Here is a 19,196-nt window from a genome sequence, read left to right on the forward strand (position 1 = left end):
ATACAAGTTACGGCCAACCTCTGTGAAATAGCCAAGGCAAATTTTGATTTACTGTATTTAGAGCCTCGCAGATTGCTTAGAATATGGACAGGCCTCCCATTATCTTTTCTTGGAAGAGTAAATATTCTTAAAATGATTATCCTCCCAAAGTTTACCTTTGTGTTTAATGTAATTCCGTTGGAATTTATGAAAAGTTGGTTTAAAAAACTGCAGGAAGATTTAATTTCATTTGTGTGGGCTTCCAAGGGGGTTAGGATTGCCTGGCAGAAACTATGTAGGACAAAGGGGAAAGGTGGTATTGCAGCCCCAGACTTTTATAAGTATTATTTAGCCTTCCATTTGAAGAATGTCCAGATTTTGCTACGTGATCGGAATATACGGTCTTTGGTCTGGAATGACTCAGGAGCTGTTAGAGGCTGGCAGGTACTTTTTATATAAGTTTGGCCACCCTACATATTTTAAAAAGATCCGGTTGAAGATCCTCAGGGACGCTGCCAGGGTGTGGTGGCAGGTTAGGCAAGCATTAGGCATTAAGTACTATAGTTCCTTGGCTCCGGTGTGGGATTTCCCCGGCACCCCAGAATGTTTGTTGGATAAATTATCACTTCCTTTAAGGGGGTTGGGTTGCTGGGGACAGTTGTTGGAGGATTCAGACATGGTGGTCTGGGAGAGGTTTGAGGGAATAACTGAACATAGGTCTTTGAAATTTAAGTATCTGCAGCTAGCTAGTTGGGCAGCAAATCTTAAGGATCAGGGGGCTATAGGGAATGCCTGGGAAGAGAAATTAACTCAGGGCTCGGTTCCTAAGGAAATTTGCGGTTTGGTATCGGGCATTAAGGGAAGCCTCTGACCGTAAGTCTTGTTTTAGTGGAGAGGAGATGGGGCGAGGTCTTCCCTTCCTTGGATTTGGCTAAGATATGGGAAACATCTTGTTCCACGCTTTGGTCGGTTGTTAGGCCAGCCCCCCAAAGAAAAATCATTTGTTTACCTTATACAGAGCTTATTGGTCCCCTCGGAGGCTATCAGGACTGGGGAAATCAGTTAAAAGCTGTCCACGTTGTGGGGAGCCTAATGTGAATGACATTCATATGTTTTGGATATGTAGCAGGCTTGGAGGTTTTTGGTCTAATATAGGTGCTTTCCTTAAGTATATGATAAATCCTGATATAGAGGTAACTCCCATTTTAGTGATCTTCGGGGGAGCTCCGGAGGGGCTTAAATTACTTAAATCCCAGAGGGATCTGATGTTTCTGTTGATTTTACTAGCTAGGAGACAAATTTGTTTTCGATGGATCTCCTCTTCCCCTCCTTCTGTATCTAATTGGTTGACTTCTGTTCATTATTATTGTCGTTTGGATGCCCTTGGCCCCCCTGAAAAAAGGAAGGATTGTTGGGAAATTTGGGAAAATGTTGAACAGTGTGAGTTTTTCCTTTCTTTGGTCCAATGATTATTTGCCCTCCTTCTAGTAGGCCAACCTCGTATGCCAAGTGATGTATTCGGCTGGCCTGGATAAAATCATACGTTGGTATAGGTGTGGATAAGACCGGGAGAGGTGAGGATATGTGTGCCTTCTCCTTTGTGAGGGGGCACAGGTTGATGACCTTCGTTTGGTAAGAACGGGCTTTTATGAGGACAAAAAAAAACAAAAAAAGATAGTGTAAAGGTAAATTCTACCTTTCACAATTAAACTAAAGCAATCCCATCTGATTTTGACAAGAAACCCCTGTCTAAAATGTAAACACATTTTCACAGTCATGGTAATCACTGGTTTCCCTATGATCTGCTGCCCAAGAGGAAAGACTCAACATAAACCGGAAAGAAGATAGAAGACTGCCAAATCTGCTACAGTTATTCCAACTATTCTCTGTAACCTCTCAGTCTAATTTATTTTCTCCACTATCTCCTATCTCCTTTTCTGGTTACCTACTATTTAAGTTTCTACGATGTTTCACAATTTATCTACAAAGAGATATGAGGTTCTCTGTGATTATTATGTAACGCACATAAACACCATACTGATTAGAGATGTTACATGTTTGCATGTTCATTACTCTTGTCGTGGCTGCTTTATTTTCCTTTGAAACCATTGTGTTATCCACTGCAATTTGTAATGTCTTCTCTTCTCTTGCATACTACTCTTGTGTTCTTGCATACAGCGTTCACAACAGCGAACGTTTGTTAAATGTGGCATTCTATAAAGACAACAAGTTAAAATCAGACAAACTTTATGACTCAGTCAGGGTTAGTCTTTTTCAATATCTGGGGTTTGAATGTTTTGTACCCCTTCATCAGGGTGAGCTAAACAATATTTTCTTTCTACCATCAGAAATGTTTGTAACCGATCACAGAAAGTTTGTTTAGTCCCAAAGTATGTTTTCAACTGGATCTGACAATTTCAGTGTTACTGGTTAACAGCAAATAGATTGTTGCAATTTAGATTTCACATAAATGTGGTAACAAATGTGCACATGCAGGAAGACATGATACATTTTCAGCAAGCCTAAGCTATGCACAACACCATCAAGAACTGCTTTCTTGTGGGGTCAAAATATAATTAAAAGCTCTGGTTGTGTTTTTGAAGCAATATATCTTCTTGCTACCTCACCAGTGTCCCATCTTGTATGTGCCTTTTTGTAATTGATGGTAGCTCAACCCAGTTTCTTGGATATGCATCCTCAGTGGGTTATCAGAGACTGAATGCCCATCATGCACCTTAAAGAAAATGATTGCCAATGGAAATAAATGTTTCTTTCCCAAATAAATTAATAACCTGCCATTGATAATATTGTTGATGTTTTCCAAACAAGAAATGCATAAAGTGAGTTGGGGCAAATGGGTGGGTAGCAAGATGATCTTGTTTGGCTACTTGTTTGATTATTTTGCCATCATTCTGTGTAGGACACTGCTTCGGTTACTCACAGGTAATGTTGGTTATACTGAGTTGTCGGCTTCCTCGTCCCACACCTTACGTTAAAGGTCACATTACAAGGTCCCCATTACCCACCCCATTAACTCTGCTCCCAGAATTATAGATAAACGAGAATCAGTAACTCTGGGGTAGAGGGGTGATATGAACAGGGATTACAAAAGTGATCCTGAGGTTCACTGATAAATGAAGACTTACTGTGGGAATCAGTCATTCCAATCCGGAATCACACCCTGGGACTCCAGATGCTGATCTGTGGTGTTACTGCATATTTTGTAATCCTGGCTCATCCACTAAATCCTGGATTCAGGAATCCGGATTACGTTAGTTTGTTATCTTTAAAAGGATGAGTCAAGTTCAGAAAACAGTCGACGATACTACCAGTTTATATATAATATAATATTTAGCTCTTGTTTGACATGATGAGAAATACATAATGTTTGCCAGTGAATCTCTAATTGTAATCCCAAAGCAATATCACAATTATAGATTTTTGAATGAGGAGGAGAGAGAACAAGTGTGGTTGCGCTCTTTGAACAGCCAAAATAAATAATGTAGAGGTTATTCAGTTACTCATTCAACAAATAGCTTGCAGATATGTAGAGCTTATAATTTACAAACCTTTTGACAAAGTACGAAAAACACTGCATCATCATCACCAAATATATTATGCAAAAAGAAAAGCTTAGCTGCACCGGTCTACAAAATATTATCTAGTACCTAGAGACTGTTGCTCCCTGAGGCAGATTTAGCATCAGTATTCAAAACATGTAATTATGCCTTGGCAACAAAGCTTTGGATGTGTTTTATTTTTTTATTTTTCATTTTGTTTGCATCTGATCATATTGTGCAGGGGCACAATTATCCCAGATCTAGCAGAGGGTGATGGTCATAGCATTCACAAGACTGCACCTGACAAGGGCTTAAAGTTTGATATCTCAGAAAAGACTGGTCTTCCATCCAATAAACCTTTTGTTTTGAATAATATGATTTATGTTGTGTCCACTGTATCACTGTCTAGTGAAGTAAGCCCAAATGAATAAGGTGGATGCTCTGCATATACCAATATACCTGTTAATTGTTACAACAGATAGTTTTTTAGGATTTTATCAAGGGGGAATAAGTAGGGAAAGAACCTTTTTTAAGAGGAAATCTGATAAAGTTGCTATAGGACACAACATGCTGCACTTGGTGCTTCTTATTTCCCGGTGTTATGGTTTTGCAAGAGCTATGCATAGCCAATAAATCTAAGAACAGAGGCTTACTCAAAAACGCACACAACAATCAAGTGCAAAGATACTCTCTGCTTATTAAGGGCTTTAAAGGTACAAAAAATCTCGATGATCATAAATACATAAATGTAAATTTAGCCAATTCCAACAAGAAATTAAGAGATCCTGATAATTTCAACTCAAGTCTCTGTTCATCTTTTTGAGTCCATTATTCTGCTACCCTATTTAGATCACTGTAAGTGTGGCCTTGATAAAGAGAACAATGAACTCTTAGAACCTCTTATCAGTCTTGTCTCAAGAAAGATGCAACACTGAGTTCTGATGAAAGGGACTTCAAACCATCAATTAAAGCAGTGATACAGGACTGTGTGTGTAACTCTTTATAAACCATTTCAGTTGGGATTGAAGATTCCACTCAGAGGCTTTGGAAACTCCAACAATGTATACAAAATGTGATGGTGTGAGACACAGTGGATGCCACACAGACCCTATAATTTGCAGCTGTTATTAAATAGTCTCTGAGACTGCTGGCTTATTCCAGGTTGACTTAAAACCAACAAACTGAATCTATATTGTTTTGTGCAAAACTCCTGCCCAATTCTTGAGCAAGACTGGAATGTCTGTGTACCATTGTTGCCAAACGCTCTTCTTTGTGACAAACACTGTGATATATTTGTTTTGTTAAAAGTGTAGTTAAACTTTCAAAATATGTACATCCTTTATTTCAGTCACCTACATGATCTGAACTAAAAATGTATCTTTTCACAGGATCAGCTGCCTGTGGCTGACAGTGACATTTACTCTGCTGTAGCAGACCTTTGGAGACCATGGTTAACTGATGAAGCCATCACAACTTTGAGAAAGGGTAAGGCTAAACATGTTGTAGTTTTGTTAAACTATAGGTTCTGGGGACTGCCATTGGTTAGGAAGGTCTGAAATACTTACATTGTGCTGTATATTTGAACCTACATAGACTATAAGTTCTTAATTCTGATACCGTATCAGTCTTCTTGTGGGGTTACATAGGGCTACTGGCTCATACTTCCTCCGCTAGGTCTCTTTCTGCAGCAATGTGTGGTGAGTGCAAGTCAAGAATAGAGTCAATGGAGCACAAAAAGAGCCAGAGAACCTTGAAAGTATAGTTCCCTATCTCATATAAAAACACCTCATCATACAACAATATCGATGTATTCCATTTCACTCAAGGCTGCCTGCTAGCCCAAATCAATCTAGAGAGCATGGATCTGAAGTGTACTAGAAGGCCTTGGATAGCTGGATTGGTATATTTACAAAGAGATATAGAAATTTCAGCAACATTACCATTTTAATTAATTCTGTATGACCCATCATGGATAAGGGCAACCTTAGCCACCTGAGTTTGCAGTTTCTTCATTTCTGGGTAATATCATTAATTGCCACTGCCCGTTACCTTTGAATTTTAGTACCCAAGTATTTAACAGATTCTAGGCACCACCACAGTGTGTATCCCATCTCAAATTACAGTGTGTTAGGAGTGATTGTGAAAATGTCTGTTTTTTCAGTTCACCTGGATGCTCGAATGGGAGTGTTTGTACATAACTAGTAGGAGGTTGTGTCTTGTGTGTTTGTTTACATAAAAAATATCCTCATCATACGTCACTATTATCAGCCATCTGGAGGTTAAGATAAATGTTCATGTGATGCTCATGTAGGTAACAAGATAATTGATCCATGGCAATAGTGAAAAGAAAATGGGACAGGCTAGTTCCCCACATGTCATTATCAGTCATGATAGGTAGCTTTTAGTTTTTACCTGGCTGTAGGTTCAGAATATAAAAGTCTATCAGTCTAAGCAGGAATGTGCCGTCTTCCATCGTGCCAGGGGCGACTTTCTCGACAGGACAGGCCACAAGTACATCTGCCAAGTGTTTTTGCTGTCCAGGGCTAGCTGTCCAATGAAATACAGATTGAGTAGATGGATCACTGGCACAATAATGAAAGAGGCACTTGCCCTTCTGTGACATCGCTTTTCCCAAACTGATTTTCTTCTGTTCATTGAGGTCAGAAAAGAAAACCTGCTGTCAAACTGTTGTCTAATTCTGGGATAGTTATAAATATGGAGGGGAGATCCTCATCAGAGTGAGACCTTGTGAGACTCCAGGTGACACCATGGCACAAAAGAAAGTTGCATCACTACAAGCTGCTTCCCTTTAAAATGAAGATGCCATACATTCTTGACATGAAGCATAGTCTAAATACTACTGAAGGAAAGATTGACTTGCTCACCTCACAATAAGACTGTACGACAGTATACAAGAATAGATATGGCTGAGAGCATATCAGATGTGTGAGATTATGTCAGCACCTCCCATAAGAAACTTCTTTAAATGGAGATAATTCCTGAAATTATCCACTCTAAAAATGAAAACTTAGAGGCATGATAAAGATGTAATAATCTGTATAATAACGAGACTGATGGAATGTACAGAAATGGGGAGAAAAGAGAGATGTGTGGAGACACTTGTTTTGGCTAATGATAACTTTTAGCCATTAATCACTGTTGAATGAACACATAGGCTTCTGGCACTTTACCCGTATTCAACAATTCCATCCAGAGAGAGCATTGCTCACCTACTGAACTATCAAAACTGTGATATGATCTTAAGGGTGGCTAGATAGAAAGCACTACTACAACAATAGGGCCCCAAATTCTCTATCCGGACTTCACTTCTCTGGTTCAGGAAGCCTGGAGTACATTCATAGATTTTAAATGACATTTGCCAGGGAAAAGAGTGTTGTACATCATGTTATATCCTGCCTGACTGGAGATCACATGCAACAGCAGGTCCTAGATATCTTCAATCCCAGCGGAAGCCTTCAAGTTCATTAAAACCCAAATTGGAAAGAGAAAGAATGATGGAGCACAATACACAATGCTATTTCTACGAGTATTACTTTTTCTGTTTTTGACATGGTACTCATAGTAGATGATGGCTACAAGCAAATGCTTGCGGGCTATGGCTGAATTTGCAAAATCATCATTTAACCACATAACGGAGTTGAGTGCTTGTCTTGGGGATGGCTCCCTTGTCAAGCAAATCTGCATTTATTGCCTATAACCAATGTTGGGTAACTTGTTAATGGACAGGATACATCTTGCTGGTTTCCCAGACTGGTTTAGTTATCAGTGTTGATGGTGCGAGAGGTTGTTGGATGAATGACTGTCATCATGCATGAAGGGAGCATGAGATCTACGGTTACAAATTACAGCAGCAATCCATGGTGAATAAGAGGGAAGATACTTAGTAATTCGTGGCTCTATTTAATAAGTTGGTTACCATAATTAACACTTATGGGTCTCATATAAACAATCTCATCTTCTTTGATGGGAGTTCTGGATATATGTAGGAAGTGTAGGGTATGTAATGGGGATGAGGGAGAACTGTAAACTGGTGTTAGATGTTTTGTTAGATAGGGCACATCTGAGCTCGGGACCGATGGGTCAAGCAACTAAAATATGGCACATCATCAACATGCTTGATTTATTAGACCTATGGAAAGATGGGTTGGGGAGATGTAAAAAGACTATTTCCACAATTTTATGGTATAGGGTTCTCATTCACCCATAGATTACTGGTTTTAATCACAGTCCGTTTCTGACTTGATCACTGTTTTTAGGATGGAGATCTGAAATGCTATAAATGTCTTCTTTGACATGAATGTTGGATAAGTTCCTAATTATGGTGTACATTAGGGGACCGAGCATTATGAAACAAATGTCATCCTGAGGTTGATACATATACAACTGAGGCAGCGGGAATATTCTAGAGGATCTTGAGAGTAGATATGTTGATCCCACAGAGGCTGAAGTACTACCTACTATAAACTCAGTATTATTGAAATAAAGGAATAATGCAGACAGGGAAGAACCCTTTCTGGAAAATAATATTTAAGGTTGGAAATATGATGAGTGTAAATACCCTTGGCATGGCATTTGCTTGCTTCTTCGAGGCCCTCCTGGGCAAAATATAGTTTAGTGTTGGTTGATGAAAGAGAAGAAAAGGTCATTGATAGTGCACAGATCCTCACAGCATTCACTGACTACTAAGAAAAACTATATGCCTCTTGGTTAGCACTGATAACATTCCAGATGGAAAACCATCTGGAAAATATTGTGTTAACTTGCACTGATGTTTACACACAAGGATCAGGGGAACTTCTAGAGACTGCACAAATTAGGAGGCCAATGCGGATGTCATGTATTCACTACTTTCATAAGCAATGTTCTGCTACCTGAATGCTCTGAAAGATCGCTTAGCATTCATGGTCCCCTGACTTAGGTAATGGGGCTATGAGCAACTCAATTAAACCCAGCACTGTCCTCCAGCAACAGCAGGTAGTTCCGAAATGTATATCCGTGCCAAGCTGTATACCTGAAGGAATTGGGCCATCTAGGTTGCATAGCTCAATGATAAGTGGCCACCTTAGGTGAGCTCCAACCACGTCCATCAGAATATAATCCTATTCAGTAATACCTGCCTTCTTGCCTTGTAACATATCTGTATCTCTGACTTACCAAAGAGGACATGGGTGGAAGTAAGGGGTGTTATACCTCCTGTTGGCTGCCTGCACACTGCCTGGACCTCTCGGCTGAAGACTCAATAGCTTATCTGGAAGAGTCAAGGAGAAGATAAGTCATAAACGTATGTAAGAAAGTCAACTGTGCAGGTCCATACCGACCTCCACATTTAGTTTCTCATATTGGTTTGCTGTGGAGGCTACGCACCGTCCCATGCCTGCACATGAGCCATGCCCCATGTCTGCCATATGTCTCCTGCTCCAGGCCTCGACTGAGGTGCATGTACTTTGGAACCCTGAAAACAGAAATCCATAGTCTGTAGCTATGCACATCCATTGGTCAGTGAGCCTGTGCAGAATTCTGATGGCCTTTCCTAGCATCGGTGATTGACATTTGAGGTCTTTCACAGGCATGTGAAGTGAACTGTAGCATGTGAGGCGATACATAAGGATGTTAGGCAGCATCTCTTCATAGTTTGCCTTAGTAAATAACAGTATGTGATCCAAATGTGAAGAAAATGTTTGTAGTCTAAATGTGGTGATTTGTGCAAAATGAATTGATGGTGTTTAAAGGCAAAAATATCCCATTTTAAGAAAGTAGTTGAATTTGAAAAATGATTAATATTTACTAAACATCACAAGCTATTATTCAAGGAAAAAATATAATATGTATATTTTAGAAAACTGACTGTTTGTTTTGGGTTTGACTGTGTGCATTTCCAAAAAAATTAAAGCTGATATTACATGCTCTTAATGCCAATGTTGTTTTCACTTTTTTAGTACCAATGTGCACTTCCTTGCTGCATTTGCTTTTATTCCATCAATCTTGCAGATTAATTTCATAATCTATATTGATAGCTTTTGTTATGACAAACATATTGCTGATGTCTGGGGTGCGAGATTGTAAGCAGGTAAAACCTAAGGATATGTTTGTTGTATCAAACAGCATTTGCCTGCACCTTAAGATGTTTATTCAGAAATATAGCTTTGCTGTCTACATGGTGAAATTGCAAATTTTAGATTAACTAATTTTCCTAGCCTGACTATTCAAAGTAGCTTCTTAATCTTAGTATCGGATTGAGAACTCAGATGGAATAGGATGAGAAAAAAGGAATTGGAACGTAGCTGTCAAAAATATGTTTTTATACCATTTTAATAGATAAAGGCCATGTTCTGTTGCATATCCTTATTATTTAATCAGTCTGTAGATCCTATGGTGTTTTAGCCAATTTCTTAGAGATTGTTTGGCCATTTGTTGACAATGTTTTGTTCGGGGGAGAGCAGGGAACACTCACAACGTTCCTGATGAAGAGTGTTCTCAGTCAGCAGACCACGAATTAGGAGTGTTTCATCGGTATTGACGGTAAAACCTTTCTTCCTCCCCTCCAAACTGTTGTTGGGGAAGTCTTCTTCACTCTGTCCATTCAGCTCAAGGATTATGCACCACCACTTTGAAAGTTTACGAGACTCCCATGTTGACACTATTGAGGCATTCCCTTTTCATGTCTACTCCATGATGCTCATTTGTACTACTCGGCTAGTTTAAAATTAATATGTAGTATCCTCGGTGCAGGATGCTCTTATGTATAATGGAATATCAGACTGCTACTCATATGTGTAATACTAAAATCGCCCTGCATTTTAATATGGCACATGTTTCAACATACCGTGCAGGGTAGTGACATATCTAATTTAATGGGGGTCAAGTTGTGGGAAACAGAGAAATCCTTGCCTTGCATCAAATATTTAGCCAATAACATTAAGAAAAAGGTTTGCGACACTAATTTAAATTCTGTTAAGTTATTCAACTATTAAATTAATAATTACAAAAAGCAAAAACATAAGTTAATTATGGAATTAGCATTAACCAGAATCATTATAATGCAATGTGTCTTTAAAGAATGAAGTAAGCACAGCACATTTGGCAAGCGATCAGAATCGAAGCCAAAATACAATGCATGAAAGGAATAGAAATCTGACAGAAAATCTGGCTGCATCTAAACTCCAACCTTCACTGCTCTGAAACTAAAAGTAAAATGCATAAAATGAACCCAGCATGAAATAGAATCTGGCTGTTCCCCAAACAGCATATCCTTTTATAATATCCTGGCTGGACAAAGAAAACACACAATTGTCATAGCGTGGCAATATTTAAATGTGCAGTCTGAAATGTTACTTGCATAGCAACCAATCAAAAATGTATTTAACTCCTACTTCCAATTGTTTTTGATTGGACACTAAACCCACACATTTTATTTGCAGAGTGGAGAAAAAGATAAGTTTGAAACTTCACACAGCAAGCTGCTTCTGCATGTTTTATAACAGCAAACATAATCCTGTTTACTGCAAAGTTCTCTTTCTCGACAAATTAAGTTAGAGGGATGTTACATTTAGAAGCAAAGCGAAACACACTGTAATCTGCATCTCAATTTATATGATTTTCTGAAACGGAATCAAAACATGAATGTGCAGGGCTCGTGCACACACATACACACAAGCACTCTTCTAAATGTTGCATCATAGTGCGACTTAGTCATGCTACATAAAGCAAACATAAATTAGGCACAATATTTTTAATATGACCTGCTCCCACACAATTAAAGTGGTTATCTTCAAATACTAATGTTTGCTTTATAAATTGTCAGTATTACACTGTGCTGTAAGTAACCTACATTCACCAGGAGGATAACGATGAAAAGAAGTGGTTCGTTTTAGATTAACAGAAATATTTTATGTTATTGTTTATTTTCAGTTACTATAAGGAAATGTGTTTTTAAATGACTAGTTTTTTGTCTATGGTTTGAACATACACTGAACAGTTTCGCAGATGCCCACTGATGATTCGAGGGCCTATATTTCCAAAACAATGTTTTAACTGTGCTGTTCTATGAAAGGCAGTGGACTGATAACATGTGGCCATTTTTTATTGGGCTACATTGGCAACCATTTATTGAACTAATGTAATCAGTGGAAATTCAATGTATAACCAATTGGCAGTGCCACTTGGAGAGTTCCATCAGATTTTTAGTTTATTTACTTTTTTTGGGGGGGTACTGTTATACAGTGCAGAACACCATGAAGATATCAAGGGATGAGTCTATAGAAAACATTGCATGGTTTTACCATGTTAAGCTACTCGTCAATGCCCCATATAATACAAGGGCTAGAAGAAAAAAAACAATATAGTGAGTAGGTTGGGAGGTTTCACTGTGCTCATAAGAATGTCAAATCCCCACAAATGCCAAACACCAGAACTACTTATGAAGGTGAGCAGCATTGGCAGCAACCCCCCCCCCCAAATTTTTTAAAAAAAAGTTAAGGTGTTCGTCTCAACTGAAAAAGGACACTTATCCTGAAACACAGGTCTAAGAAATACCCAGCATAGGCTGCGCCAACAATGGTGAATGTTAAAGACTTTCCACTAAAGTGAGTGTATCATGCACCACATTTACCACACTGCATTTGGACAAATTGAGTGCTGATATGCTAAGCAGTGTGCTACCTACCCACTTTTGTGAGTGACTTCTGTGAGTTATTGAGCTGACAAGCTCATTGGGATGCACCTGTGCTCTGGGAGTGGTACAGAAACCTGAGAAGACTGTGAGCAGCATTGACATTACCACCAAATTGAAGGTGTTACTGTCTACTAAAGAAGGGCAAGTATCCCGAAAATCATGTCTAAAGATACCCAGTACTGGCTGCACCAACAATTATAACAAGCATTTGCAATGCAATAGGTCTCGCATTTACAAGAGTTAGAGCTATTGCCATTGTAAATGCATAATTGGATTTTTCTTGCCACTTAAATTGGTCAATCCTGCCTCATAAATTGGTCCTTTCCTGCCACATAATTCCAGTGGCATTGCATATAGCTAAAGCACTTCCATTTACCTTCTTCCTCTATCTGTAGCAAAAATGTTAAAGGTTGCCATTTAGCATCCTGATTTAAATCTGCCATGCTAATTCTAATACAATACCACTTTCACCACCCCACCATCAGAGTTGCTGCTCCACAGAGGAGTAACGAGAGAAATAAACTAGAAGTGTCACCCAAATATATCAAGAGTGTTCAAACAATTATAGTGTAATAAGGATGTTACGCTGGCCTAAAGCATGGTCATAACTGCAATAAGGAGAAATTAATAAAACATGTACAATCATCATGGAAACCCAAAAAAACATTTATCAGGAATACATTTTTGGCATTAGTCTGTAATGCTCAAAACAGTCCATAGAGGGCACCACAACACACCCATATATATTCAATATGCCACATAATTCCACTACACAAATACACTCTGTACCACTCAATTCCACACTGCACAATTCCACGGGTAACAATTAAAATACAAGCCACACATTTCCACTCCACACCGTATACATCCTCTACACTATAAAACAAAATCAAAAGGTAAAACTCATTGCCATTTACAATGCCTATAGATCTAACTCTCGCAAATGTGAGACCTATTGCATTGCAAATGCTTGTTTAAAAATGTCTCCAAAGAGCAGGATTTGGATGTGCTGAATGGAAGGCACTGTTAAAGGAAATGTATGTGTGTGTCACTACATCTGTGAAAACCTCATACTGGCATGCAGATTCAAAGCTCCAGTCTCTGTTACACAGATAGTAGCGCTTAAAAGCCTCTGTCTGCTACACAGACAGCACTTTAAAGACAGACCGGATCTAGTTTTTGCTACACTGTCTTTGGATTCTTGTGGTGCAGGTGAAATGTTATGCAGTAAAGGGAATGGGATTACTGAGATGTTTTACATGGCTGACACACAAAAGATCTCAAGGTGCGAGTAATTTATCCAATTGCGTGTATTTTTTTGTTTTCTGCATTCTGGTTAAAGCTAAACCTGAAAAAGGATGCTCCGAAATGCAAAAAAAATTAAATAGTAATAAGCCTGAAAGCAGACAGAGGCCTACCACACTCGCAAATATTTTAGCTAGGGCGGATTGCTCGTCAGTCTCTTTCATATGTTCAACATTTTAACAAAACACCAGATCAGACCCCCGGGTAATAACATAGTTAGATGCAGCATCTTTGCCACCCTCCGCAGATGTGCACTTCATCACTCATAATCAAATTATTAAGGGCAGCTTCAGCCAACACAACTCGTAGGGCACCACCTATCGAGCAACACTGCTGTGTACAACCGACCATCCCATCTATTGAAAAACTGGTACAATGGAGCTCAAGGAATTTTTAAAAATCAACACAAATTAATGAAGCTGATGTTTTGAGTTCCAAGGTGTGCGTGAGAGTCGGTCTGTTTCATGTGCCTCAGTCTATATTTGTGTTTCTGACTGTGAGTGTTTTGGCTAGGAGTGTGTTGTGTCTGTGTGAGAGATTGTGGGTGTGCAACCGTACCCTGCTGGGAGTCTACAGACCCCCACCCCACTCTAGCCTGACTCGGTGCCCTTTCGTAAAGCTGAGAGGCTATCGTGTAGGCTCCGGATAAAGAGCCGCACATGTGGCTTGTGGTGGGGGTCTGTATCCATGTAAGCACACCCCTCTTCTGTCTGGCGCGCTAATGCCAGAGTAGGTTAATAAACAGAGAGGGGAACACAGGGTGAGAATATAAAGAAATAAAATAGGAGGGGAGAGCAGGGAAGTCTGGGGAGAGGCAATCAATTCACTGGTGTTTGTCAGCGGCCCTTTAACCCAGTCCTCGTCCTGCTCGGAATTCTGTTTCCTCCTCTCACCAGAAGCCACCGCCTGTCATAAATGGGGAGGCGTGGACCACGTGCGCTTTTAGGCTTTTCTTAACTTTTGCAACATTTCTCATACATGCACAGACCGTAGCATTGCTCAACGAGTGGGCCCTGTCCAGTTCATGCCACTGCCCTTGCTTCCTGAGCCTATGCCCGAATGCCCTCCTCACTGTTGTGCAATTGGACCATGGGTGTGATGTCAGCAGGAGGGGCACGCACGGTGCTCTTAAAAAAAAATTGCATTCCACGTGAACAAGATAAGGGCCGCCCGGGGCAAGGAAAACAAACAGCAGTGAGAACTGCGGGCTGCAAAAAAACCAAGTCAGCGTGGATGAATGAAAACAGAACAAGTTAGAGCTATTAGCATTGTAAATTTGTAACTGGACTTTTCTTTCGACACAAACTGAAAATAAAAAGTAAAACAGTTGACATAAGCGAGCAGAATCAAAGCGCCACCGCAGCCGTGAGCGTGTTTGCAAAGGAGACACACAAAAGGAAAAATCAGAAAAAACAGCATTTGGAATGCAATGGTCTCGTGTTTGCTCAAGTTAGAGGTTTTAGTGAGCATTTGGAATGCAATGGTCTTGTGATTTGCTCTAGTTAGAGCTCTTAGCCTTGTGAATTACTGACTGGACTTTTCTTGCCACACAGACTGTAAATAAAAAGAGAGCGAGGGTGAGCTGGCCCTGGAAAAGCCCCCCTCTGCTGTTGGTTTATGTTTACAGAGGGAGCTGGTGGGGAGGAGGGACTGAACACACATCCACAGTGTAAGACAAACCGGCAAATACTGAGAAAAAAGTCCCTTACAGAAGAGATAAACAGGACATAGTGTAATTACACAATACTTTGTGCTGCTCCCAAAGTGAAAAAAGGCAGGACAAAGAGGCAGAACTGATCACTAGCAAGCAAGGATTTTTGAAGGACACTGCAACTAACAAATGAAAACGCTTGAACTCACAGTATAGTATACTTAAAAGTATACATCAGGCCGAACGCTAACGCTCGACCTAAAAACTAGAGTTTCCACTAAAGTGAGTGTTATTAATCACTGCATTTGTCATAAAAAGGTTGGGGTGAACTGTGTGCTAGTAGGTCAGGCAGTGTGCTCCCTACTTGCCTTTATACTAATGAAAGAGGATGCTTACTCTTTCAATTAAGTACCCATCAGGTCTTTCAAAGAGTGCTTTCAAAATCATTAAACACAAAGGCTCAGATTTATACTCTGTTTGTGCTGAATTAGTGTAATTTTTGTTTACATTAATTCAGCGCAAACTTAACTCCATATTTATATTTTGGCGCTAGTCTAGAGCCAAAATATTGGAGTTAAAGTCATTTTTTGGATGCTTGAACTTACCTGGCATCAATGAGATGCAAGTTAGGCTTTCCCATCCAAAAAATGTCTCTAAGGCCCTAACGCCTTATTTATCCTCCTGTGCAAAATGGTGCACGGGAGGGAGGCAGGCCTAAGCTGTTTGCTTAGCGTCATTATTTAACACCAGGGTCAGGGCAGGTGTTATGGGACCTGTGGACCCATTTTAATGGTGTAACACCATGGAAAGAGCCCACAGGTGCCCTCCCCAAGCCCCAGAAACACCCCCACCCACACCAGGGGAACATCACAGGATGGGGGACCCCATCCCAGGTAAGTATAGGTAAGTAGAGGTAAGTATTTTAAAAATATTAAATGGGCCCCCCTACATGGCACTGGGTGCAATGGCCATGCCCAGGGGACCCTTGTCCCTGTGGTGGCCTTTGGGGTGGTGGGCATGACTCCTGTCTTTTATTAGACAGGAGTCATGTGGTATGGATGGTTTTGCGTCAAGGAATGACACTAGGCTGGTTAAAGTTATATTTTTTTCTCTAACCAGCCTAACATCATTTTGTGGTGCAAACACCATCCCCCAACCCCCACCCGGCTAACGCCATTTCCCATGACGTTAGCCCACCCTTTGCACCGGCTTGCATCATTCCATAAATTTAGCGCCCGGCTGGCATCCTGGAATGGCGCAAGCCAGCGCTATATTTTTTTATGCAAAACTGCGCAAACACAGTTTTGCGTCAAAAGTATTAATCTGGGCCAAAGCCTCAAATGGATTCCCTGCAACTCGCATTCCTACAAATATTACTGCCTGCAGAAAGGAGAGCAAAAACAGACCTACTATTTTTGATTGAAATATTCATTAACAGCAAACAGGTTTCTAAAAACTCGAAAATTCTGAATTGCAGAAAAATTAGCATCATATCTTCCTTCTCTTTCAGCTTCAATGTCACCATTACCATTTGCAGTAAACTCAAGATAATGATATAAGTCCAAATGACATTGATGATAACTTTGCTTCTCTACTGCTTAAAAATGAGATGACTAAGAATATAATGGGGACCATGTTTGTCAACAATGGTCTTTTTTAGATGGACCTTCACATTCAAATCCTTAAATTCACTATGATCAAAATAAAAGGCGAGAGGACACAAGAAGACCTTTCCAGACATCAGGCCACTTGCCCACCAACAGACTGTTCTTATGATACAAAGCCAATAGTCTGCTGTAAAGTAGATGAGGAATCCACATTAACATCTACAACAAACCAGATGAGTCAAACTACTAAAAGCAATCTAAAAAAGAGAAGCTACAGACTCAAACTACTCAACCCCTTCCTACCAAATAGTGAACACAGCGTTTAGGAAACAAATCTAAAGATGGCAAGGACGAGATCCATATCATAAAGACAGTACATTGGGGATCAGCAGAAACTAACAAGAATTACCAAAAGAGATTGAGTGTGAGATTGCAACTGAAAATGGGTCCAGCAACCCCCTTTGCACTAAGATTTTAAATGCAGAAGGCCACAATGTATCTTCCAAAGCTGAGGTTCTTCTAAAACTGCTGTGCTCTCACTGATGACCTTAAACTCACCTGCTCCTTCCTGTCCAATCTGCGTAATAGTCATCCTACTAAAAAACATAGTCTATACTTGGTATCAACAAATCAACATTACATCCAAACTGCACATCAAGAAGAACACAGACTAGGATGATTTACTTTGACTCTAAATTCTAAAAGTATTGAATCTTCATGAGATCCTGCAATTCTAAAATGTTATACAACACATGAACCATTGTGAACCACAGAAAACCCATCACAGAACCACTAGGAAAAGGTATCCACTGAGGCAGTAAAATCGATAACAAAACTTCACCCTCTGTTGCTTCAGACTGTCCATCTTCACCCCTAAGATACCCTTTACACAATTGTAGATCATTGGCCAAACACCAACTGGAGATCTTAGATCTGATTAGAGACAATAAGCAAGTTCTTAGGCTGAATCAACCCTCTCAGCTAGTGATAGAGTTACATACTATACCAAGGTTAACCTTTATCAAACAAGATAGAACCAGTAATGCAGGGGGAAACATAGCAATGATACATAAAAAACAACTGGAAATCAAGAGCCTGAAAACAGAAGATCTTCCCACCTGGCAGAATCTCCAGGGGACCTAAATCACAAACAATCTATGTAATCTACAACCCCCCTTACATGAAGCAACTCGCTGAATTAAAATCCAATGAATGATAGGCACAGACTTAAATGTGCCAACATGGTATCTAGGTCCGAGATTGTGGTGACCATGAATAACGCCCTTCAAGAGGCTATAGCTGCCCTAAAAAATGTCTCACCTTTGCAACCTGAAAATCAGAAGGTTAGGATAACTCATGAAAATCTTTTGAAATTTCTGTGGGAGCGTTTCATGCAGAGGCTCCCAAGAGCTAACCCTCAACTCAACATCAGGGGAACGTAGCTGTTAGATAGTATAACAAAGAATGTAGGTCAGCAAAACAAGAGCTATACTTCGCTTTGAAGGGTGGGGATCCTGTGCGCATTAGGCCACAAAGGAACGTATACAAGCAGGCCCAGGCAAAAGCATGCATGTCTAAGACCCCAATGGGTCTGCAGACAGTGGTTGATCGTTTTGTGGCCTTTTGCATATAGAGAGGGTTGATAATGAACCACACAAAAACTAAATTTATGGCTATCAACCCACACAAGTCTTTTAGAGGGTCTAATTCTCTCGAGGGAAGGGAACTTGAAAGAGTGGCAGAATTTGATTATCTTGGTGTTAGTGTAACTATTAGTATGCTGTGGTCCCCGGGGTTAGGAAGAGCAGCATGAATATATGTCATTGTACATCTGGAGTACAAAGGATGTATTGGGCCTCGAAAACCAAGTAGATTTTGCCTGAACTCAGAGTGTATAATGTGAAGACAGAAGGCAGTGCCCTACATGGAGAGATGGTACACTCCTGACACTTTTTTTGGTGGGACTTGGATGTTAAATCAAATATAGATAAAGCATAGTTGAGACCAGTTTTGTTTTGGAGAAGGCTCTATTCCACACCAGCCCTTGTAGAGCTAGAAACTTTGGAGGATCACTGGAATGATTATGACCATCCTCTGAACCTCTCTAAGGAAACCCTTAAGGGAGCCTTTTTGGTGCAAACATGGGCAATAGAGATAAGTAACACAAATAAAGGAACTCTTACCACAGCCTTTTTAGATCTAAAATCTTATAACATGCATGAATTCTTCCTAGACTATATTTTGGCTCCTGCAGCTAGATTATTGTATATCAGATTTCAACATGGCACACTACCATTACAGTCCTTCTGTGCAAAATGGAAATCTAAATTACATGAGAGTATGGTTTGCCCTGTATGCCACCATTCTGATGAGAATATACAGCACTTTTATTTCTTTTGTCC

The 19,196-nt window shown here is 40.0% G+C and overlaps 1 protein-coding gene across 2 annotated transcripts in view; it reads left to right on the plus strand.

Annotated features, from left to right (window-relative positions):
* SMPDL3A (sphingomyelin phosphodiesterase acid like 3A) overlaps positions 1–19,196 on the plus strand; it is a 137,113-nt gene that overhangs the window by 59,156 nt on the left and 58,761 nt on the right. For both annotated transcript variants that reach the window (XM_069235409.1, XM_069235410.1), the window contains exon 4: positions 4,928–5,024. In XM_069235409.1, the coding sequence (XP_069091510.1) occupies positions 4,928–5,024 (97 nt within the window). The remainder of the gene's footprint in view (positions 1–4,927; positions 5,025–19,196) is intronic.

This window comes from Pleurodeles waltl, chromosome 5, assembly GCF_031143425.1.
Source record: "Pleurodeles waltl isolate 20211129_DDA chromosome 5, aPleWal1.hap1.20221129, whole genome shotgun sequence".
NCBI classification, from domain to species: domain Eukaryota; kingdom Metazoa; phylum Chordata; class Amphibia; order Caudata; family Salamandridae; genus Pleurodeles; species Pleurodeles waltl.